Below are 22,863 nucleotides of genomic sequence, written 5' to 3'. Positions count from 1 at the left end.
TCCAATTTTAGCACATCCCTTGTGCTCGTTTCAACAGTGTACATACATACAATACAAGTCCACTGCTTATGTGTAACCATGTGTGTGTGGGATCTGCAACCTATGGTCCACTGCTTGAAAATGCCGCATCCAAGTGAATGACTTTATGGTTTTCATGTTCGCTGTATATTACTCCTTATCATCAACATTATTATCATAATATGGTAAGCAACATAGCAGGCTTGTAAATTGTGATAGATAGGAGGAGCAAACTTCTACACCATTCACTCAAGTTCGACAACTCTGTATAAACACATGCACATAATCAGTACCCATGGCTATCATTTCCAAAGCTTGTAAATTCTTCCTCAGTCTCACCATCCTCATTTTATTCTTGACAATCCAAATTTGTGTAGCTCGAATTGTTGATGATGGAAGAGATTCATACATGAAGCCGGAGAAGTCCACCATGTAGGCTCAAGTCTTTTGTCGAAAGGTTTTCAGCCCCCCTCCGGTCCTAGCTCTGGAATGACAGATCCCAACTTTGCGAGGCATCTCCCTGTAACAGGCTTCCCATATGACCTGAATCTGTGCCTACGGATCAGCATTGTTCAAATTTTTGTTACAAGTTCATCTCATTTAATATGAGAAAACCTAAATAACCCAAACAGAAATTCCTCTTGCGCCCTTCGAAAGAATAATTGAGAAGATCGGGCCCTAATTTAAAGAAAGAATCAAAGTCATATTAATGCAGTACCAGCCACATTTGGCAAATTTTCCTCCACAAAACAAAACTGCCCGAGTATCAGACCACTTGCCCAAGTATGTGCTACTAAAATTTTTATACATATATCAAATTAAGCCCAAAATATTACATCTGATATATTGGAAGCCTAAATTTTCAACACATAACTTCCACTAGAAAATATCTCATATTCAGTCGAGGGAAAAATAGTAGAAATTGGTGGATACATATAAAAAATGGCTAAATCTTCAGTGCGCGAGATGTATGGTGCGCCATTACATCTCGGCCACTGATCAGGGGGTGCGTGTGTATTGCGAGGCAGAAGTACTGGATCCAAAGGCCCAAACGACCTGCGCACCTTACGACCTGCGCACTGAAGAAGTGCTCATAAAAAATATCATTATCAGTTGCCTGAAATTCCGTATATAGCACCAATATTCTCCAATATATTGGATAGTTCGGGCCATATTTCCAATACAGAAAAGTGTAGAACACATTTACATCATAAGTTAGATTTCTCCTCGATAACCACCAGACCCAAAGTAGTCCCTTCTTGTGTTGGCGATTGCCTGGCTTTTCTGGTGCTCTAGCTTGGGACAGTCAGCGATACGATGCCCAAGACCACCACAGTAAGCACAGCCCTTAACACCACTGGCATTTGTGATTGCATCTGCATCATCCATTGGACCACTGAGCTCAGCCAGAACCGGTGGGATCCTCTGCTTAGCCTCCTGTAAGAGGTGCTTCAGATCAAGAAGGGTGGTCTCATTCTGGTTCTTATTTATAAAAGTTGTTGCAATTCCAGTCTTGCCACACCTTCCAGTTCGTCCAATCCGGTGAACATAGTTCTCAATTTCTGCAGGCATGTCATAGTTGATGACATGTTGTATATCAGGGAAATCTAGCCCTTTTGAAGCGACATCAGTTGCAACCAATACATCTTTCTTCCCTGCTTTAAATGATGAAATTGCATTCTCCCTCTCTTCCTGATCCTTTCCTCCATGAATGGCCACTGCTTCGACACCTTTTAGTAGAAGATATTCGTGGATATCATCCACGTCAGCCTTGTTTTCACAAAAGATCAGAACAGGAGGTGGAGTCTTTTGCAGGCATTCAAGAAGGTAGACAATTTTCGCCTCTTGCTTCACATACTCGACTTCTTGTATAACATCCAGATTGGCAGCTCCAGCTCTTCCAACATTGACAGTCACAGGTTTAACCAAAGCACTTTTCGCAAAATTCTGGATTTTGGCCGGCATTGTTGCAGAGAATAGAAGTGTTTGCCTCTGCGCTTTGAAATGGTCAAAAACTTCTCGGATGTCGTCCTCAAAACCCAGGTCAACCAACCGATCTGCCTCATCCAATGTCAAGTACCTGTAAATAAAGTAGTGATTGAGCATTCAAGTCTAACTTGTTCAGAAAAAAAATGAAGAATAAGGTTCCACATCCAACAATCTGCTACTTACTTTTCTTCTTTATTTGCTTTTCTATTTTCTACCACAGAACATAGAACATTAATTATCAATTATCACCCTTGAAATTTTTAGTAGGATAAATTTCAAAAGTAATAAATATGGTGATAGTATTTTTACCGCTAAAATCACATACTCACCATTATTTGTTTATTCACTCACTAATTTTCCAATTCATTTAAATAAATTAAAGAAATAAAATAACAAAGTCAAATCTTAACAAGAACACAACTTCAGCACAAGAATATAGGCAGAAAATATGTTACAGTAACTACTTTACTTGATTGTGCAACAGACCTTTATGAAGCTCCTGCTTTCTTCCTCCTAGCATTTTTATAAAATCTTCAAATTAACGCCCAACTATAATCTGATATATCGGAAGACTAAATTTCATAGCCTCATTAGAAAATGGGAAAAAAAATAGTGGTAGAAATTGATGGATATATAAATCCATCCCCTCCCCCCTCTCTCGCGTTTAGTTGAAATAGCAGCCCAAGAGTTTTCTTCTTAGTAAGAATCTGCGGACTACGATGTCTAAAACTTATATGTAATGCACACCATACCAAATTGCAAAAGAAGACCAAAGAACATCTAATCATCATAAAATCTCTTAACAAGAACACAACTTTGGGGCAAGAATGAATAGAGGCACAAACTACGTTACAGTAACTAGATCACGTGATTGTGCAGTAAAGTTTTATAAAGCTCTTGCTTTCTACTTGCTAAAATTTTCTATTAAAATGAGCCCACATTATTACATCTGATTTATTGGAAGCGTAATTTCCAATACATATCATCTCCAGGAAAATATCAGTCTCATATTCAGTCAACGGAAAAAAGTAGTAGAAATTGGTGGATACATATCGGAAGTATCATTATCAGTTAACTGAAATTCGTGATATAGCACCAATATTCTCCAATATATAGGATACTACCGGCCATATTTCCAATACAGAAAAGTGTAGAACACATTTGCATTTTATCTTGGGAATCTAATCAATCTATTATCCTAGAGGATTGAGTAGTCATTATCAGTGTTACCCTTAGTGTAACATATGAGCTACTTGTACCTGAATTCCATCAAATCATTTTATCAAGTGAAAACCTATTTTGAGCCATACCATGAATTTTCTTTCACAATTTAAGTCTATATAGAGCTACAAACTCTTAAACACTCAAGATCATATACACAGAGATAGGAAACCATTAAAGTGCTAAAGATTTTGATACACAGGAGCCTTCAAGACATAACCCTCCTACAGACCATATGCTCCCAACCTAGCAATTGGATATAACAAAATAATATCACGTCCTCAGAACTGATCCTCTACAAGTATCAGTAGTTCAGTGCAAAAGAAACAATCACTTCCCAACATCCTTCTTCTACATATGCATCTCAAAACCCAAATGAAAACACCCAAGCTCTGATTATTACCTGCTCTTATTTCCCACAACATAAAAATCCAATAAGCACTAAAGTGCACATGCAAAGAAGAAACTCAACAACAAAATACTTTAAATAGCTTAACAACAACATATCAACAATGCAGAGCAAAAAAGATGCATCAATATTAATTTAAGTTTTCGAGTTATAAAATACCTGCAGTTATCTAAATTCATCTTCTTCTTAGCCAACATGTCCTTCAACCTCCCAGGCGTAGCAACAACAATATGAACCCCCTTCTTCACAACTTCCAACTGAGACCTCATATCAACCCCACCAATACAAAGCAGCGGCCTAATCTCCGGATACCCACACTGCTTCATCGGTGTCAAAAACTCCTCCAAAACTTCATAAGTCTGTCTAGCTAACTCCCTAGACGGACAAATAACCAAACCAAAAGGCCCCTCCCCAGGCATAATCGGCATCGAAACCTCCTCTTGCAACGCAACCATAATCAACGGCAAAACAAAAACCAAAGTCTTCCCAGACCCAGTAAACGCAATCCCAATCATATCCCTCCCAGACAAAATAACCGGTAAACCCTGGACCTGTATCGGAGTGGGTTGCACAATCCCTTTCTCTTTCAATTTGTCCAAAACCGGGTCTAACAATCTCATATCTCTAAAATTCTTAATAGGCGGCGGAACATCTTCCCCGTCAACTAAAATATGCCATTGTTTCCTAATCCTATCACAAACCTTCCTAGACATTCTTCTAATATTTAATGGGGGTCTCCAGCCAGTATTCAAAGGTTCACTATATGTAATCCCCTTAGCTAATTCTCTAACAGACATCAATGTTTTACGGTCCGATAAGTGTTCAATCATTTCCTTTTCTTGTAAAACCAATTGTTGTGTCGGAGTTACCTCGGGTAAGTCACGTTTTAACTGAGTAGCTTTGAATAGTAGACTTGGTTTTGCTGCTGCTTCTGAATGGGCCATGTCTTCTTCTTCTTCTACTTGTTCGAGGGGTATTTTGGATTTGGCTTTTCTTTGCATGAGAATCTTTTGGGCTTCTCTTAATCTACGTACTTTGATTGACACGTAATCTTCTTCTTCATCTTCTTCTTCCATCCTCTTTTCTCCACTCTGGATTTCCATGTTTTCTTTTCTGTGAATAAAGGGTTTGTGTCTTTTCGGGGTGAGTTATGGTGTTCACGATTTCGAACAGAATCAAAGAATTCCGCCGGATGTTTTGGTTTTTGAAAAAACAAAATGGTGTCTAAATATCAATGTAGGGTCGAAAAAAATTATATTTTGAAATCTTGTCGGAATATACTAGATTTCGCCCGGAATTCCCATTTTTGGAAAAAATAATGAAATTTCAACAAATTTGAAATATTCAACTCTAGTTCTACCGTTGTGTTTATTCACAATGTAGTATATTTTCTTGGGTGAACCTACACCATCTTAATCGATATCCAACAAGTATTATTCACCTTGAGAAAAAAATATATTTTATGAGATTTATTTCTTAGAGTAGGTTTACTCACTATCGGTTGGTAGTGTTGTTGACTATTTAGCTAGTTTGGTCACGAACTCATGGGATCAAGTCGTGGCTGAATTTTGTTGGGGTTTTGGGCTTCCACTTTTAATGAGAAAAAGAGAGTGAAAATTAAGTTTTTCTGGTCGACCACTCAACTGTTGCAGCCGTTAGCTCAAAATGGCGATGTTAAGGAGGGTTTCTTCTTCTGCTACTCTCACTCCTATCTTGCATTCTCTTTCCTTCTTTCGTTTCAAAACTTCTACTACTACGTATTACCCACGTCAATCATCAACCACTTGTGCCGATAAAGACGACCTTCATTTTGATTTATTAGTAAATTTAGTAAGAAAAAAGTGTAAATCTGGAACACTTGAGATTGACGAGGCATTGGGTTTCTTTAATGAGTTGATTCGGTATCGACCATTGCCTTCCATTCACCCTTTCAATCAACTGCTAGGAGCCCTTGTCAAGACCCAACACTTTTCTATTGTTTTATCCATGTACAATGCAATGGCTTCCGCTGGAGTCCAACCGTGTATTGTGACGCTTAACACCTTGATCAATTGCTATTCTTGTATGGGTCGGGTGGATTTTGGGTTTTCTGTGTTGGGGAATATTCTAAAACGTGGGTTTCAACCGAATGATTTTACTTTGAATTCTCTTCTCAAGGGTTTGTTTCTAGAGGGCAAATCAGCACCAGCTTTGGAATTGTTTGACAAAATAGCCCGAGATGAAGTCACTTATGGGGTTGTCATCAATTGGTTTTGCAAATCATTAAATTCAGAAACTGCCCTTCAACTGATGAGCTCAATGGAAAAGGAAAAACTTAAGCCTAATGTCCACATATACAATATGATCATTGACTGTCTTTGCAAGCAATATCGGGTGAATGATGCCGTCAATCTCTTTCAGGATATGATTCCTCGAGGAGTTGTCCCAGATGACTTTACTTTCACCTCTTTGATTCATGGACTATGCAGCATTCGTCAATTAGAAGGAGCCATAAGTTTGTTTGAAGATATGTTGAAAAGAAGCATCTCACCAAATGTAGTAACATTCACCATTCTCGTTGATGCCCTTGGTAAAGAGGGTAGGACTAGTGAAGCACTTCAAGTGTTTGAACTGATACTTCAAAGAGGTATAATGCCTGATGTCGTCACATATACATCTTTGATTTATGGCCTATGCATCTCCAGTAATTTGAACAAGGCAACTGAATTGTTGTATGATATGATCAGTCGAGGAGTTTGGCCAAATGTGAAAACATACAGTATTTTGGTCGATACGTATTGCAAAGAAGGGAAGCTTAGTGAGGCACATCACCTATTAGAAGAGATGATTCAAAGAAATGTGGCGCCTGACACTATCACATACAACTCTTTGATGGATGGGTGTTGTTTGCAGGGTCGAATGGAAGAGGCTGGAAATGTTTTTGATTTAATGGTGGATGCTGGTCTGGAACCCGATATTGTTAGCTATAACACAATGATTAATGGTTATTGCAAGGCTAAGAGATTAGATGAGGCTATGCAACTTTATGAGAATTTGAAGTGCAAGTGTTTGAAACCTGATGTTGTTACATATAACACCCTTATTGGTGGGCTATGTAAGGTCGGGAGAGTTGTAGACGCAAAGAATTTTTTTGAAGACATGCAAACTCATGGACAAAGTCCAAATATTCTCACATATAGTATTTTAATAGAAGGTTTGTGTGCTAACAGTGGTCTTTCTGAAGCTATGGAATTGATTCATTTGATGGAAAGAAATGGGTTAAGAGCTGATGTTGTGATTTATAACAGTATTATTCACCACATGTGCAAAGAAGGAAAGTTGTTGGCAGCAAAGGAACTATTTTACAGCCTTTCTTCAAAAGAGGTGCAACCCGACACCATAACATATACGACATTGATCAATAGCTATTGTAAAGAGGGAATGTTATATGATGCTCAAAGTTTGTTTCTTGAGATGGAAAAGAAGGGTGTGGCTCCAAATGACCGTACTTTCAATATCATGGTTCAAGGATTTCTCAAGGAAAAAGATACTCAAAAGGCACTCCAATTTCATAAAGCAATGCTTGACAGGGGTTTCTCAGTGAATGCTGAAACGACATCTATGATACTGCATGTGCTTATGACAGATGATATGAATGATGAAGGTGGGGTTATTCTTCGTAAGTTTTTGTTGAGTGACAAATAAAGGCGTTAGTATGCATGTTGATTGATGGCTCAGTCTCCAAGGACTTATTCTTAATAACATATCCTTGTGAAGATTCCAACCAATCCCACCAGGATGATGAAATCTGTAAGTTGCTATCTTCAATTCTTCATCAATTCTTTTGCTAATTTATGTGTCAACAAAAAGTGTATACTTCTCTCCTGTCTCCATCCTATATTGTGTTTACTTTTTCATTTAGATTGTATTTATTCCTTGGTGTACATGTAATACCGAGGCTATTCCACTTGGGTCTTTTTTGGGATTCTGCATAGGTATTAATGAAAGAATGTATAGATCTTGTTTCTGTTTATAGGATACTATTAGCTCGTATACTAAGTGAGTTCTATGCTATACTAATATGTATATTATCACTGTTTCTTGAGATATCGTTTGAGTGCATAACAAGTCAACAACTCAACATAATATCTATAGTAGTACAATTTATCACTTAGCTTGTCACGTGATGTGTTTGATGTTCTATTAGGAGTTATCAAGAATATGTTTTGTATCTGTTTCGAGATTGATTATTTAGAAAACTGTGATATACTTTTCTTTTGGATGATTTCTTATGGTTAAAAGGATGTTGTTTGAATTTTCATTGTTTTTGCCTTTTTTGGAGTTATTTTGATGTCCCTTCATATTATTCTCTTAAAGAATTTATTTATTCTGGTGTACATGCCGCAGCAATAAAACAAATGACTTGGATTAGTTGATGTGAGTTGATATTTTATAGATAAGCATTGTTCCTTCGTGCCATTTGTTAGCTTCATTCTATCCTATTACTTCTTTTTCAACAGGTTCTTACTGGCTTATAGAATTGTGATATTTCTCTTTCCGTTGCATTTCTCTTCTCACCGTTTTTAGACGATGTAGGGCTGGTCCTCATTGTATTACAGTTTACCCTATTTTTGTGTTTCCCAACCTTAGTTACCATATCGTTGAGCAAAAGCGAGAGCTCAAACGCGCCTAACTTGAGAAGCTCTGGAATCTAGAGCGCCTATAGAGTGTTTATGCACCATATGTAAATGCATATGGGTTAGGGAGAAGGGAAAGAGAAGTGGTACTGAAAAAAAAAAAAAAAAAGTGGTAAAGAATTTTGGTGGGAGGACACCTAGCTGTGAAAGGAGGAGAGGCAAAGCTAAGTTGTTTGTTTTTATTTTTATTTTCAATTTTTTCAGATGGACAATTTGTTTGTTTGTTTGTTTTTTTTGTTTTTTCACAGCCCAAGTTGTTTTTCACCTCCCGAGTCCCAAGAGGCCTCCTACCGTCTGGTCAATTATCTGTGGGCTATATGCACATTTGGCTTGACAATGACTTCAGCGCTCTGTGATGTGCAGGCCCACTGTATTTGTAGTCCCCCTTGAGTAAATACACAGCAGGAACATCTTGCATTTGTAGAAATGGATGAGAATGCATTAGAGTCATTCACAGGGAATGTCAGATTCCTTTGTTTTGCTAAGTGTGAAGTAGAATCTATGTAACAAATTCCCGCAGGGTGGGGTCCGCAGGTCCTCCATCTAAAGGCCAATAACCAATTTTCTCCTCTTGTGACATGGCGAAATCAAGTGATTTTAAGATGTATGCTGCTTTCTCAAAATGGGAGATGACCCCTAAGGATCTCCTCTTTTCTTCAAAACCTAACTTCATCTTATCAAGTTGCTTTATATAGTCTGCTTTGGGAATGGTTATTGTGTTTAGGGTTGATGCGTTTGGTTTCTGATTTTATATTCAACCATTTGGTTTACACAGATTTTCTTACCATAGTTTCACCTTTGAAGTCCTACTTTTGTTTTGGTTTCGTTAATTTTGTGGTCAATAGTTCTTAGTTGGTTAATTTGCTTCATTAAATTTGTGTAGGTTTTGCGAGTTGGAGTGTATTTTCATTTTGTCAGTATTGCAGTGAAGAACTGTTTATACACCTTGGTTAGTGGTTTTTTTCTAATTTGTTTTATATCTTACAGCAGCGGAATTTATTGTTTTGTAGAATTATAGTGTCCTATCCTCCTTAATGGTGATATATGTATTACTATATTGATGTTGTATCCTTTCATAATTTTGATATTAGTATATTAGACAATGTAAAAAGATCAATGTTAAAAATTCGAAATTGTCTGACAATGTCTGCAGTGCAGAACTCCAGCTTTCTTAGCCTGAGTACATGTGCTTGGCTTTTATATGTCCCTTAATAGTTGCTGAAACATGAGTGACTGGTGGACAGTGGTGTCTTATATGACCGTTCTTAAACACTGAAATGCATAGATCTCATTGTTAACAGTACATTAGTACAACATTTAATTAAATGCATCTATATATTCATCCATTTCTTTCTTTCACTATATGTATGCATGAAAGCTTTGTGACTTTGTGACATAAGTCACAACATGGACAGACTATACAAGAGAAATGGCCAATTGCCCATCCTTCATATTCTTATCTTCTTGTGCCTATCATATGTGCTGGTGCTTCTAGCTATAACAAGTTGGTGTTGGTTTGAGTTATGCACTGTTGAATCCCTAAATTGGTATGAAATAGCAGAATAATAAGGCTACATGTACAATTTTCTGTGATATGTTGAAACCAAAGTTTCTTAAAACACTTGGTCATCTTATATTTTCTAGACTGCTCGGCACCAACTTTCGGTCCTCGGCTTTGGTGTGTCTCTTAATCACGTTTCACGTTCATTGTAGTCCTGCTTCTAAAACTTTGTAACGGAATTGTGGTAAGGTCTTAACTCAATTTCTCACATATTTTCATCAATTGGATATGATTCCTGCAGTCACATTGAACTTTCTTGGTCTTGGAGCTAGGTTATTTTGTATCTATTCTTTTGTACGTCTTCATACTTCTTGTACTTCAACCAATGCCTTAAATGAAATATGATATGCTAATGGGTGTTTTTTTAATAAGGCTTATCTTCACTTCTTCTAGGTCTTTCTTGAATCTCTATCGGAAGGTGTTGCTACATCACATTTGGACCGACGAGACGAAGATTATAAAGAGGATAGGACAAAGGTGATTTCTTTGTTTACTTCATGATTAAAACACCCAATTCTAAAGCACAACTCAAACATTTCGACAAACCCCACAACCTAAACAAGGGACATTTCTAAGTTGACACGCCCCATAACCTGAAACATGACCAAGTGTGCTACATGAACAATGAAAACAAAAAATTCCAGAAATCCACCGACAAAAAACGCCATAAACTAGAATTTCAAGTGACACCCACATTATACATTGAAGCAATTCAGCCATATGCAGCAACATTAATAAGAGAAAGATAGATTTATTACCATGATGAGAGTAAGTATAAACAGCTCTCCAAGTGTATATATGATCACGTGCTTTAATCTGAGTCTTCTCAACTTTGTTAGAGAGAAGACCCATTGTTGTTCACTGCATTGAAAACAAACACAAGAACAAATACTATAGAGTAAACAACAAGTCAATGATTTGAAAGACAAAGTGGATTAAAGGAAATGATGATGACTTCATTACCATTCAACAACTGATACCTGTTCGATGTTGAAATGTTTTCTGCTTACTACATTTGTTTTGCTTTTTTAGGCAAAAAGTATTTTTCTGTGGGCCACATGCACAAACCTCTTTAGTCAAGGAACATATATGTGATCTTAACCGTTCCTTGATTCGTGGATAAACAGATGTGTGATTAGATCTCCAAGTCAAAATTAATAAGGTTTCGTATAGATATGCCATGTGGGGTTCAATCATTTGGGAATGTGGATAGATTTTCTTGTTTTTTGTCCTTTTATTTTTGGTTATATTTCATTGCTATTTCATTATTTTGAAAAAAAGATTGTTGAATTGCCTAAGGAGTTGCACTGCTCTTATGAAGATCTGCATGACCTTTTATCTTCATAAAAAAAAATGAAAGCCAGAGGTAAACTCTTAAGTTCTCGAGACGTTGAAGTTTAGTGGACAGAAAAAGTGTTTGCCGACTAGCAAAGTTGGTAAAACCTTTGGGTGATGATACCGGAGGTCTAGGGCTCGAACCCCGCTAGCATCAAAGAGTTACTGATCTCATTTAAAACAGGCTTACCAATAATAAAAAAAAAGTGTTTGTCCTCCATGGTGGATAATATGTTACACAGCCTTGCAGTGTGTAATCAAATGATGGTTAGTTACACTAGCTGGCTACAGAATAATTTGCCACTTTTCATAAACATACCTTAATAATTAATATTTATATGGTTTTGTAGCTAATCAACTATTGGAAAATGATGATGGAAAGAGGCTAGAGGACGATTCTGAAGCTAAAGCTACAACTACAACAGGAAGCAATGGTATTTGTTATGAAATTGTACTTACATTTCTTTCTAGTCTTTCAAGTTGATCAGATATACGCTGCTAACAGTAGAGAATGGGAATATATCAAACCATTAAGTAGACCATAGCACACTATCTAATTGTTCCTTTATACTGTTTGCACCACCCCACCTATTATTAAACCAGGTGAGCTTTGAAACCCAAGTAGGTCTTTAATTAAGTCGTTTATGGATGTAGCATTGGGTTTTCTTAGGTTAAGGCCTTTTCTTAGATGCTTTTGATTTCATTAAGAAGATTATGTCAGGCCTATTTTCCTAATGAGTCCTATTAGAATTAGAATTGCAGAGGGGAAGCCTATACCTCTGCAACTCTGGGCCAGCATTTTGGAGCATCAGTAGCTGATTTTGGCTCAGCCACGAAATCCTTTCAGTATGTGTATTGTATTCCGTGTTCCTCTTCAGTAGGATACAGAGACAAAATGTTTTGTGTTTTGTATATGTGAAAGATCAATATTATCTTGGTCGAACTGGGTTGGAATTTTTTTGGTGCATTTGTTTATATGAAGTTGAAAGGTTTTTGTGCAACTGAACTAGGCTTAGCATTAGGGGCCTTAGGTCTGGAATGGAATTAATGGTTAAGGACTACTTTTAGGCTCAACCCAAAGCTCCATGTATATATATTAGGGAGGGATAGAGCCACATTCTTATGCGCACATTATAGCCACATTTTCGACATACAAATGAATTAAGGTCTGGTTTTTTGTGGAGATGATCTCCCCACCATGAAGATCATTCTCACAAAAAATTATAATATTTGGATATGTCTAACCATGTAAAAATTAGTGTTCATTTTTGAACTTTTCATCTAAAAGTCCAAAGTTTTTTTTATGCGAGCATGTTCTAAGGTTAGAATCCATATATATATATATATATGTATATAATATATATATATGTATATATATATATATATATATATATATATTATATATATATATATAATATATATATATATATATATATATATATATATATATATATATATATTATAGAAAACATATCCAAGGAATCAGGTTTTGACTCTGTATCAGTATGGATACATGGCTCCTAGAGAGTGTTATAGACCCTTGGTTGGTAACCTTGTAGGAAACCTACGCGAGGAGATTTGGTCAGCTCTTTCTCTCTTGGAAAGAGAATAGATACCCTGGACCTGACTGGTTTTTGCTCATTACTAAACAAAAAAAAGTTGCCAGAGAATTAATTGTCAAGATGCTGTGAGCGGCTTTCTGAGAACTGGCTGAGTAATAAGAGTTGTCGACGTTATTTCATCTACAAATGGGAGAAAAGCATATCTTCGTTGGAAAATTCAGTTTATTTCACGCCACCGTAGTTTTTTTTAAGGCATTTATGAGGTATCGATGAATTAGAGTTGAAAATTCATTATGGGATCATTAATCCCTCTGTATGAGTATATCTGAGAGTTGGAAGCATAGCGGATCCTGTATTCTCTACATCAACGGTTACGGAAATTTATGAGAAAAGATGAAAATTTTCAGTATTGATATCGACCTTATAGAAGTCCACGACTTAGTGAGATGGGATGTTATCTTAGATGTTCCGAAAAATATTGATTTTGTCCGAGTTTGTGGATTTTGATTGATGTGACCTTGTTTGTGTATTACTCTATATATCTGCAGTAGCAGTCTCTGTGCTGTAAAAGCTAAAAAGTTCTCTAACTTACGCATTTCCCTTTTTCTGATTTATGGTGAATCTTTGGAAGGACCGCTGCAAATTAATAGATCTGGAAAATTTAAACTCCGCTGGAAATGTATATATCCCATTGTAGGATTTGTAGCTCACTTTTAATTTGGGTGTGACCTAATTCATTCTGTTCGTTGCCTACTGCCACAAGAGTAGAGCACAAATTAGATGATGCTAACAAGTTGCTTGCTACTTACTATGCACAAATTAGATCTCACCGTCTCACGAGTATCTGTTTGGTCTGGCACTCAGATCTTCAGTTTGACTATTATGAATTATCAGCTACCCATTTACTTGGGGTTTCCTTTTGTAGCAAAGAGCCCCTATGACCACCTATCATCATTGGCGGTTGAACGTAGCGCTCAAGCATCATAACTTTGCCTGCAAGATTTTCTCTTATTTTTTTACAATCCAGTTTACCTTCTATGTGCTTCATAGGAATGGTTATATGAACTCCACCTTATAGATAAACTCCAAATGAACTCCACCACCAAAAATGAACTTACAAGATGAACTGAGGACTGATTTTTGGTGACGAAGTCTTCCCATAATGGAGAACCTCCTCAGAAAGTATCAGCTCAAGTAGATATATATATTTAACCTTGTCAAGAGTAGATAAATTTATATCGTTGTAAGCAACTTTTGATGAGGTTCCACACAAGAAGTCTCTTGCCTAGTCTTAGGTTTCTGAAACTAATATGTTGAATAGATTATCCTGCTTTTTTATCATGTAGGCCATATTTCTAATTGTACCTTGTTTCCATGCCTTGATAAAGTTTTCTCCTTTTTTGCCCTTCTATTATTGGTAAAAATATTTAATCTGACTGGTTGTAATGCTATGATGATACTTATTGAGTTTAAATAGCTAATTGAGAGTAATATGTTGATGGATTCGTAATTGGTCAACATGCACTCTTAATTTCCTTATATCATCGGAGTCGTATTTCTCTCTACTCCAGGTTTCACCTTCATATAAGTTCGTGAGACCTTGAAGTTGAGTGGACAGAAAAAGCTGATGCTAGTTGAATTATTAAAAAAGCTTGAATGATTCCATTAAAAAGATTATGTTAGTTATTATCCTAATGAGTCCCATTAGATTTTGAATTACAGAGAGTAAGCTTCAGGTGATCTTCTTTTAAAATTGGTATTAATGATTTTTTCCCCTGTGGCTTCAGGTGTCCAGGCTCGACCTGATACAATTGCTCACCAAGGTTTTCCTGGTTTCATTTTTTTAGGACAGTGGTTTTCTAGTTGTGCATACAGTTCATGTTTAACTGGCTTTAAGAACTTCAAATCCTCAACTCTCATATCACAATTGAAAGTCATTATTGCACTGTATTTTCACCTGAACTTAGTTTTCTGAAAATTTAAGAAATCTCTCTAGTCCTTAGTAAGCTAGTATAAATTCAGATTTCAGATGAATGAAACTCAAATGATAGTGGTTTCGTAGTTGTTCAAAAAGTAGGGTGCAATGACAAGAAGAGCACAGAGGATGTCATACTTGAGGGAACTATAAGCCAATTCTCTCAAAATACATGCCAACATATCTGATCGACACATTCAGTAGGTCAAGAGGAAAATGAAGTGGTAATTTGGTCGAAATATCAAATATTTGCTTTATCACTTAACCCGAATGCCCGATGGAGAAGCTTCTGTGCTCTTAATCTGCATTTACAGGTGAGAATGCAAAAAATTATAAAATTATTGTTGAAGTTTACCCGAACTTATCCTTGAACCCCTAAACTTTGTACGTTTACAACCAATTCTCTCAAAAAAATTGTCCTTGAACTCTAAAATCTCATTATCACTTAACTCTAAAATATCAAATGAATACACAGAATGTTGCAGGGCATTAATTATTATATAGAAAAGAAACCGCAATGCGGAGTGACCGTCTTCGGAATTGAGCCCCTACATCCACAGTGAAAAGCGAACTTTTTTGGTCTATCACAATATTGTTGGGTACCAAAAATAAATGAAATGCAGTATGGAATTCTTCAGAGAACTTGTTAAGAACAAACTCAGTGCAACCTGTGACCATTACAACAACCTGGGAGCTGAAGTTACAGATAATGAAGTCAAAGTTGCTCCGTTTGTAATGAAGGACAACAAGGCCCCTATGTTCACTGCCAGCCAGCAAAAGGAATATGTTGAGAGGCCATTCTACGACAATCCTCTTCAACCAATTCCTTCAGCTCAAACTCCTTGAATAACGTTTTCACTGTCGAATATATTTCTGTATCATGAAGGGTTGTGCACTTTCTACAGTACGACAAATTTGAAGCCAGGCCATTAACTAACCGGTGTCGTTTCTCATTGAAAGAAAAGACAATCGGTGATAAACATGACCCTTGACATAGCATTTCTGCAAAACCTATATTCTCAGAAAGTTCCATCACTTTTTGTTTCAGATCATTCTTTAACTGTCTCACACAATCAACCAAGTAACACAGCTGCGCATTGCTTCACATAGACTGGAAGAACTGCACAAAAGGAAATATGACAGACAAGATAATTTAGAAACTATAAACAATTATAAAACAAACTTAAACAACGACATTCCATCAACCAACTAACTAACAACGATAACCACAAGGTGTTTAAGGTAAACTAGGTTAAGATCTAAGTCCCAAGCTTGAGTTGAGATTTAGAACAATATTAAACAGTCTCAGACTCTCAGGGTTCTTCATATATAGTCTTGCCAATCTTAATATGGTGGTCAAAATTGGAAAAGAGTGTCAATCTTGATCAAGAATACCTAAAATACGAATAAGGCCTCGAGTTGAGATTTAGATCAGTATTAATCAGTCTCAGGGTTCTTCATCAATGGTCTGTCCTAGATGTATAAATCTTAATATGGTAGTCGAAATCGGAAAAGAGTGTTGTTCTTCTCCATTCTTGTTGTGCTTATGTTAAGGATAATACCGCTAAATATTCCAACTAAACAGATTACATTAACACTTAAATCATTAGCAAGAAGCTAATTTTCCAACAATCCCACCTATAAATACCCTAGTACAATAAACAAAAAGAACAATTCAAACACAGAGGCAGAATATCTAAGTTTCAAACGCTACTATTTGTGGCAGATATAAACAAAAAGAATAATTCAAACAAAAGTAAAATTTTACAACAATCTGAATGTGTAATTGTAACGTCGAAGGAATATGGGTGTACTCGAATACTGTAATGTATACTCATCATGCAACATCATCTTCCATATTGATAGACTCAATAAGAAAAGGTCCATGCAATAATAAAGGTTATCAAAATTGTCTACTATCATTACAAGAAGATGTATGGAAGCGTAGTTGCCTAAAATCAAAGATCATATCACAACCACAAATTCTGCAACTCAGGCCACCATGTGCCTACACGGCTATATGATACAAAGACCTTATAGCAAACTAAATTTTATAAATAAGCTTCAATAGAGGGATTCCCTCCTCCCCAAGTTGCAATTCGGCAAAACAATATCGACATGCAGGATTGTATGAACACCTGCATGTGTTCATACAAGATATCCTAATATCGGTTATGCATGTGTAAAGGAGGAATCAAAAAATTGTCAACAGAAAAATAGAGGCTGGAGGAGAGAGTTTAGTGAGAGAACAGTAAGAATTGAACATGTAAGTAAAGCAAGTTTTGCATGTCTCATTTATATCTTACTAGTCTTTTATGCTTCAAAAGAACAGTTAAGACTATAGTAGTTTCATAAATATGAGTTACCTGCTCCCAGCTGAACTCATCATTTAGTGGTTCCTTTGCAACCAATTATTTTTTGGTTGTAACTAACTGGCTATTATTTTTCTTCCTGTACTTCGTTTTCGTTTTTGTGGATTCCAGTTTTTTTTGTAACTACTACTGGTGAATAGTTGTTCGATCCTAATGCATTAATCATTACATCTACTGAATGCTTGGTTCAATTCTATTAATTTTGTGACTAATTTTTCCAGTTCAAATCTAATGCAATTGATATCTAAATGATAACTGGGGATCTAAAATGACACGAGAAACTGCAGCCTTTCGAAAGCAGGTCTTCTTTCTTGCTCTACCTTCTTTTTTAATTGTGTTTTCAGCCTATCCTGGTAGTTGATTTTGTTTTCTTTGTGATGTTCAGTTGTTGGAATTGAGTGAGAAAAACTTTACGCGTTAGCCAAATATCGGAACAAATAGGTTTTACATCTTTTGGAATTATTCTATGAATATGATCGAACTGTGCTAAAGGCAGGTTCTGTTACATTGTTGAACAAATTGTGGGAAACTGTTATAGTGTCAAATGAAGAAAAGTTTGTAGTTAGGCATGGATTTTTTGTTAGAAATTTGAAAGTAATAAACTATCATGTTTCACCTTTAGACATTTACAATTTTTATATTATTCCAGATTGGTAGTGAGGTCCCTGAATGCATATGCTAATAGGTGTTGGCTTTGGTTACAAATTGTTTAATATGATCTATGAAGATGTAGGCTGAGCACTGCCTTTTTTGTGCTCACCTTTTGATCGTATGAATACATTGATCTATATACCCTCCAAAATGCGTATGTAAGTGTTGTATTTTGTTGCAAACAGTATGGTTTGGGCACTGAGGTGAAGGTGGCTATCTATTTTCTAATGTCATTGTATCTACATAGATAATCCTTGCATAGTGCTCGATGTTTATTCAGATTCAAGGTCATGTCTGTGGTGGTGGGGATATTTTTGGTTTCTTTGTGATCTCTAACCACTAGATCGATTGAGTAATAACTTATTGCAGTAGCCAAATATTCGGCTCTTAATTTCTTAGAACTACTATAAAGTTCCTCTTATATTCCTCTTATGTTTGCAAGTTTGAACTCTACATTGATTGAAGAATTGCACAGTTCCGTTCGATTTATTACATCGTCTGTGTAGATCACATAAGAAGAGGTCTATGAAGATGTATGATAAGCATTAACTTATGTATCAACTTCTCCATCGACAACATACATCTCAATCATTTGGAGATATTTTGAGAGGCTTACTTTTATTTATTTATTGGGTTTGCGAACATCAGTGTTATAATGTACTCTTCACAGTTTTGGTTGAAATTTATTTTGCTTTTTAATGGAGTGGAAATGAAAAAGAGCGTGAGCCTCTTTTTTATGTTTTCGCGAAATGAAAATGAAATGTGCCGTGAGCTTTTTTTTTTTTTGTGAGTGAGCTGATTTGAGTTTTTTTTATTTACGGGATGGAATTTTTCATTTAAAGAGAAGATTTCCAAAGAAATGTGCGCGACGTTTGTAGTAGAAACCACGTTAATTAAGGTGTCCAAAGTTTCCATGCATTCCAACCCAACAGTCGGAATTGTGGAGTTCTCATAATTCGGTTTGGCTTTCTTCCCTAGCCAAAATTAAATTACAAACCAGTAATGATACACAGACCTACTAATTTGACCCATGTAAACAACATTCTGTCTAATTCCGTGTTTTTTTTATTTCTTCAATTTTAGAATCTCAAAATTTATGGAGTAGATGGTTTATGATTTGGTACACGGTCATTAAATATGAAATTCTTAGACTATATTCTAGCAATTCCTTTGGAGAATTTCGTCTGTACTTATTTACATTTTCGAGAACGAGGCCTGTTTGGATAATGATCCACTGGATAGTAAAGCTGGACGATCCTTTTCTTCACTTGTTTTCTGCTCAATTGCAAGTTCACAATCTAATATTATTTCTAATTTTTGTGTATTGAAAGAACTTTCTTTGCTATCTGGCTTCTTTTCTACAGAACCATCCTTGGTCTTGCCCCACAAGACACAGTACAGGCCAAAAATTATGATGACTGAACCAATGAAACTGCGAAAAGTATAAGAAAGAAATCTCATCAAGGACAAAAAGCAAAGCCAAAATGCAAGGTAACTTAGTAAGATATACTATCAGTAAAAGGAGTCGTGTAAGGATTGAAATGTAGATAAAAAATGCACTAGCAAGTCCAAGGATACAACTAAAACAAACAATTATTGATATATGGAATCTAGAGCACTCTGTACTTTGCGGCGTACCTGCCTACGTGTAGCCGCTCTGCAAAGGCAATTGCAGAGAATATGGCAATAATGATAAGTAGTAATGGAGAAAACATGGCTACGAAAACTGGTCCCTTCTCATTGATACACCATGTCTGTAGGAAGTACACTAGAGCAGAATTCAGAACTCCCTGTCATGAAAAATTGAAGTACTTTAGTTACCCTGGCACAATACCCTTTCATCGTTCTGTACATGATATTGTCCCTTCATTAGTATAACTTCCGGCATCAATGAGTTAAAGTAAACTTACACAGTACACAATGGTGAAGAGTTGAACATTCCAACCCAATTTCCATGAGGTTGCTTGCCTGTCAAGTATAAATCCAAGAACGGTAGATTGCAATGATGCAAAGAAACAAATCAAAGTGTTCAGCGAAAGATTGGCTGGATAGTCCTTGCAGATCAGTGCCTGTGGATGCGCGTGAACAAAAGAAAGAATAAAAGAAGTATTTATCAATCAAACAACAATTCTGATGAATGTAAAATTGATGTACTTCAATAGGGATCATCCAGATCAGACCTGAAGAATAAACCATGCACTCCACGCAGCATTGCTAGCCAAAACAAGAGCTGACCCCTTGATCCAATCATTTTCATGGTGCCTTGACCCGAGTGAACCTTTTGTATTGTGGATGTTGATCAATGGCCTCTGGTTAAAGTCTCTGAGTAGGTAATCTCCTTTCCAAAATGTAAATATTAGTGCTCCTCCAACACAAACAAGAGCACCTATAATCTTTGCTTGACCTTTAATACTCCGAAGCATAACTCTCTCCATCCTGAATGAGAGGAAAGAAAAAAACATATCCGTCAGCATTTTGTAGTAGGTATGGGTATCGTGGATTTCTGGGGAAAGGTGGAAGACTGGAAGTAGTACTTGTGTTTTATGTTTTTGTATGTGTCATGATAATGATGGACTATTACCCGAGTGAAACCGCGATTAAGAATGTGAGACTAGGAGTTACATTAGTCAAGGCAGTTGCAACAGTTGGAGAAGTGTACTTTAGTCCAGCATAGTAAAGATTCAGATTGAGAGTGCTACCGAGTGATGCAAGAACGAAGATCTTCATTATAGTTGTAAATGGAAGTGGAGGGCGTGTTTTCCTGCAGTGCATTATCACTTTATAAGAAAATGCAAAAGAACATGCGATCCTTGATGTCAATTAAAAGTTTAAAACCATTAGCACAACACTCCTCGAGCTCTGAAGAAGTTATGCAATCATTTCTGTAGTGTTCTTAACCATTTGAAAAGTGTTTGTATTGTACAGCTGCTGCTGCTGATGTTAGTTGTATTCTTAATTTCAAGGTACTATTTCAAAATTTATTGAAGAATTTGCAGCTTTGGATTTTCAGGGTCTTTGAACATTGAGTCCCTAAGCAAGGTAGATTATAAAGCACTTTGAGTGGAAAGCAAAAGTACTTACCTCTCAAATGCATAGGCCAAAGGGGCTAATACAAGCATAGCAATTAGGTGCCGATAAACTATAAAAACTTGTTGATTCATTCCCTTCTCTAGAGATATCTTAGCCAGAATACTGGAACCGCCATAAGATAGCTGTACCACGATCATGGCCACATACGAAGCACAAGTCCTAGTAGTTACCATCTCTTAACCATGCAAGGACAAAGACGAATACTGTGTATGTAACAAGCTAGACACCTTACTATATATATATATATATATGGTGATTGAATTGAACACCCTTGCACACTGCGTACTCCACTTGTGCTTATGTTGTGTGCTTGACTCCTTAACCATACTCAACGAGTGGGATTCAGAATCAGTGAAGCAATACAGCAGCGAACCTGGGCCTCTTTCTTTTTATACTGATTTTGCACAGTAAATGGATATGATGATTACCAGTTTTTTCTTGGCGGAAGCAGTGGGAAAATTGTTCAAACTAAAGACTATTGGAATATTCGTTCCTTGTGGATAAATAGGTATGCTCCACTGCACATTATTTGAGCACTAGCCATTAAATTATACATATACCATCAAACTGTCTCTACTCTCTAACATGGAACTTGATTCACGATGAACTCACAGCAGTACTAATGAGATCACTAAAGGAACTATTCTTCTTTCATTGGCCCAAGAAAAGCATACAACATACATTCAGATGCGAGAAAAGCATAAAATATGACCTGTTCGAGCTAATTCACATAGTTAGGTAGGTAGGTAGCATACTGACAACAATCACCTCACTTCACTTCACCTCTTTCTCTATATTAAACAGAGTACATCGGACAATCTCTTTCCTAGGTGGTGAAATTCTTGAGAGAGAGTCTGCCATGTGGACTGTACGCTTTTAACCGTGGATTCCTACATTGAAATTAAACGCCACAAGTACTCCATTGAGAAGTTCACCAATAGGCAACCTTCTACTTTAAGAACTCCATGTACCAATCAAAAACCTTAAAGAAAGGGCTCATTTCTAATTAAACTCGGTAACAGAAACTCAGAAACTACTACAAGTCTACAACACAATTGGCTACAAGAGATTTCATATGACGAATCTCATGTCCAAAGGTCATATTTTTTGTTCCTGAAAAAAAGCAAACTGCAGGAATGGAAGTTTGCTGAAATGCTATACATTTCTTATTGGCTACGAGATTTTCATATGAAGAATCTCATGTCCAAAGGTCATATTTTTTGTTTGCAAATTGGATGATGACGATTTTACAGTAAATTTACAAATTACAAAGCCATAGAGAAACTGTACAGTGACATTTTTTTTACCCAACAGCTGACGTACTTGGACCACTTTTGTTTTTAAGTTTCAACGCATGGAAAGCCCTACAAGCGGCTCCACAAGCAATCTTCATGAACCATGTAACTTTGGATAGAGAATTTACTGTTGGATCCTCTTAAAGCAGGTTTTGTAATGTAACCACCTTTCACTCCAGGCTGTCTTAAGCTCTGCAGCAAATTTGATCTATTCTCTTACGTTCTGCATTAGCTCGAACCACTGCAGTCAAGGACAAAAAATGAAAATGTAATTACTGAATATCCTTGCAAATAAATGAGAGAGGTAGACAGCTAGAAGTCAATTTACCTGTCTCAATAGATCAGCAAGTGTCCTGGGAAGTGCTTCAATGTTCTTCAATACGATGTAGTATGGAAAAGGAAACGAGTTCAGATATTTGAGTCTTACACACTCCCGACCTTGAAATGATAGTTCCTGGAGGCAATGGCACGAGATATCAGATGAAATGTGGTGTTAAATGTAACTTGCGTCTACAAGCAGCTAGCAAGAAGCTTTAAGGAATTACCTCAAAATCCATGATGGATTCTTGCGGGTTATCTAATAGCAGAAAAGCAACCATCCTATTTTTGCCTAACAGATCTCTAACACAGCGCTTCAGTCTCTCCTGTTAGTCAGAAAAATTAAATTTTTGCAAGGCAGCAAACCTTATAATATAATTCCTGAACATAA

General features: G+C 36.5%; 4 protein-coding genes across 20 annotated transcripts in view; 1 reads left to right on the top strand and 3 right to left on the bottom strand.

Annotated features, from left to right (window-relative positions):
• Window positions 1–1,111: 1,111 nt before the first annotated feature.
• On the bottom strand, window positions 1,112–7,322 carry LOC147496132 (DEAD-box ATP-dependent RNA helicase 35-like). Its single transcript, XM_086564927.1, has 2 exons — window positions 3,797–7,322; window positions 1,112–2,098 (listed from the first exon to the last, which is right to left on the bottom strand). The coding sequence occupies exons 1-2, from the start codon at window positions 4,738–4,740 to the stop codon at window positions 1,234–1,236; spliced, it is 1,809 nt and encodes a 602-aa protein (XP_086421053.1). The 5' UTR covers window positions 4,741–7,322; the 3' UTR covers window positions 1,112–1,233.
• On the top strand, window positions 5,303–16,470 carry LOC147496131 (uncharacterized). Of its 17 annotated transcripts, XM_086564920.1 has the most exons (6): window positions 5,303–7,426; window positions 9,197–9,262; window positions 10,268–10,351; window positions 10,907–11,476; window positions 11,560–11,643; window positions 14,559–14,721. In XM_086564920.1, the coding sequence occupies exon 1, from the start codon at window positions 5,303–5,305 to the stop codon at window positions 7,319–7,321; it is 2,019 nt and encodes a 672-aa protein (XP_086421046.1). In that variant the 3' UTR covers window positions 7,322–7,426; window positions 9,197–9,262; window positions 10,268–10,351; window positions 10,907–11,476; window positions 11,560–11,643; window positions 14,559–14,721. The 17 variants fall into 17 exon arrangements, with proteins under 17 accessions (XP_086421046.1, XP_086421041.1, XP_086421038.1 ...); XM_086564915.1 differs by lacking the exons at window positions 10,907–11,476; window positions 14,559–14,721 and adding an exon at window positions 14,846–16,470; XM_086564912.1 differs by lacking the exon at window positions 10,907–11,476.
• Window positions 16,471–18,844: 2,374 nt separating this feature from the next.
• Window positions 18,845–21,155, bottom strand: LOC147496130 (WAT1-related protein At5g64700-like). The gene is made up of 6 exons (XM_086568545.1): window positions 20,851–21,155; window positions 20,351–20,530; window positions 19,950–20,205; window positions 19,680–19,838; window positions 19,408–19,559; window positions 18,845–19,201 (listed from the first exon to the last, which is right to left on the bottom strand). The coding sequence occupies exons 1-6, from the start codon at window positions 21,030–21,032 to the stop codon at window positions 18,964–18,966; spliced, it is 1,167 nt and encodes a 388-aa protein (XP_086424671.1). The 5' UTR covers window positions 21,033–21,155; the 3' UTR covers window positions 18,845–18,963.
• A 780-nt stretch (window positions 21,156–21,935) lies between these two features.
• Window positions 21,936–22,863, bottom strand: part of LOC147496129 (midasin-like protein) — a 42,344-nt gene continuing 41,416 nt past the window's right edge. The window contains exons 74-77 of the mRNA XM_086564909.1: window positions 22,700–22,798; window positions 22,483–22,608; window positions 22,088–22,395; window positions 21,936–22,014 (exon numbers count right to left, since the gene is read on the bottom strand). Of these exons, the coding sequence (XP_086421035.1) occupies window positions 22,363–22,395; window positions 22,483–22,608; window positions 22,700–22,798 (258 nt within the window). The 3' untranslated portion in view covers window positions 21,936–22,014; window positions 22,088–22,362. The remainder of the gene's footprint in view (window positions 22,015–22,087; window positions 22,396–22,482; window positions 22,609–22,699; window positions 22,799–22,863) is intronic.

Source organism: Coptis chinensis, chromosome 6, assembly GCF_015680905.1.
Source record: "Coptis chinensis isolate HL-2020 chromosome 6, ASM1568090v1, whole genome shotgun sequence".
Taxonomy (NCBI): domain Eukaryota; kingdom Viridiplantae; phylum Streptophyta; class Magnoliopsida; order Ranunculales; family Ranunculaceae; genus Coptis; species Coptis chinensis.
The sequence above is the reverse complement of the archived record's forward strand: the minus strand, read 5'-3'. Positions and strand labels throughout refer to the sequence as shown.

Bases quoted from the DNA above. Each gene is read 5' to 3' on its own strand.
- LOC147496132 (XM_086564927.1), bottom strand. From the start codon at position 4,740: ATGGAAATCCAGAGTGGAGAAAAGAGGATGGAAGAAGAAGATGAAGAA. The intron at 2,099-3,796 runs GTATTTTATAAC...CTTTATTTACAG, and splicing joins ATGAATTTAGATAACTGCAG to GTACTTGACATTGGATGAGG.
- LOC147496131 (XM_086564915.1), top strand. From the start codon at position 5,303: ATGGCGATGTTAAGGAGGGTTTCTTCTTCTGCTACTCTCACTCCTATC.
- LOC147496130 (XM_086568545.1), bottom strand. From the start codon at position 21,032: ATGGTAACTACTAGGACTTGTGCTTCGTATGTGGCCATGATCGTGGTA. The intron at 20,531-20,850 runs GTAAGTACTTTT...AATGCACTGCAG, and splicing joins TTGGCCTATGCATTTGAGAG to GAAAACACGCCCTCCACTTC. The intron at 19,202-19,407 runs GTACGCCGCAAA...TACTTTTCGCAG, and splicing joins GAGCGGCTACACGTAGGCAG to TTTCATTGGTTCAGTCATCA.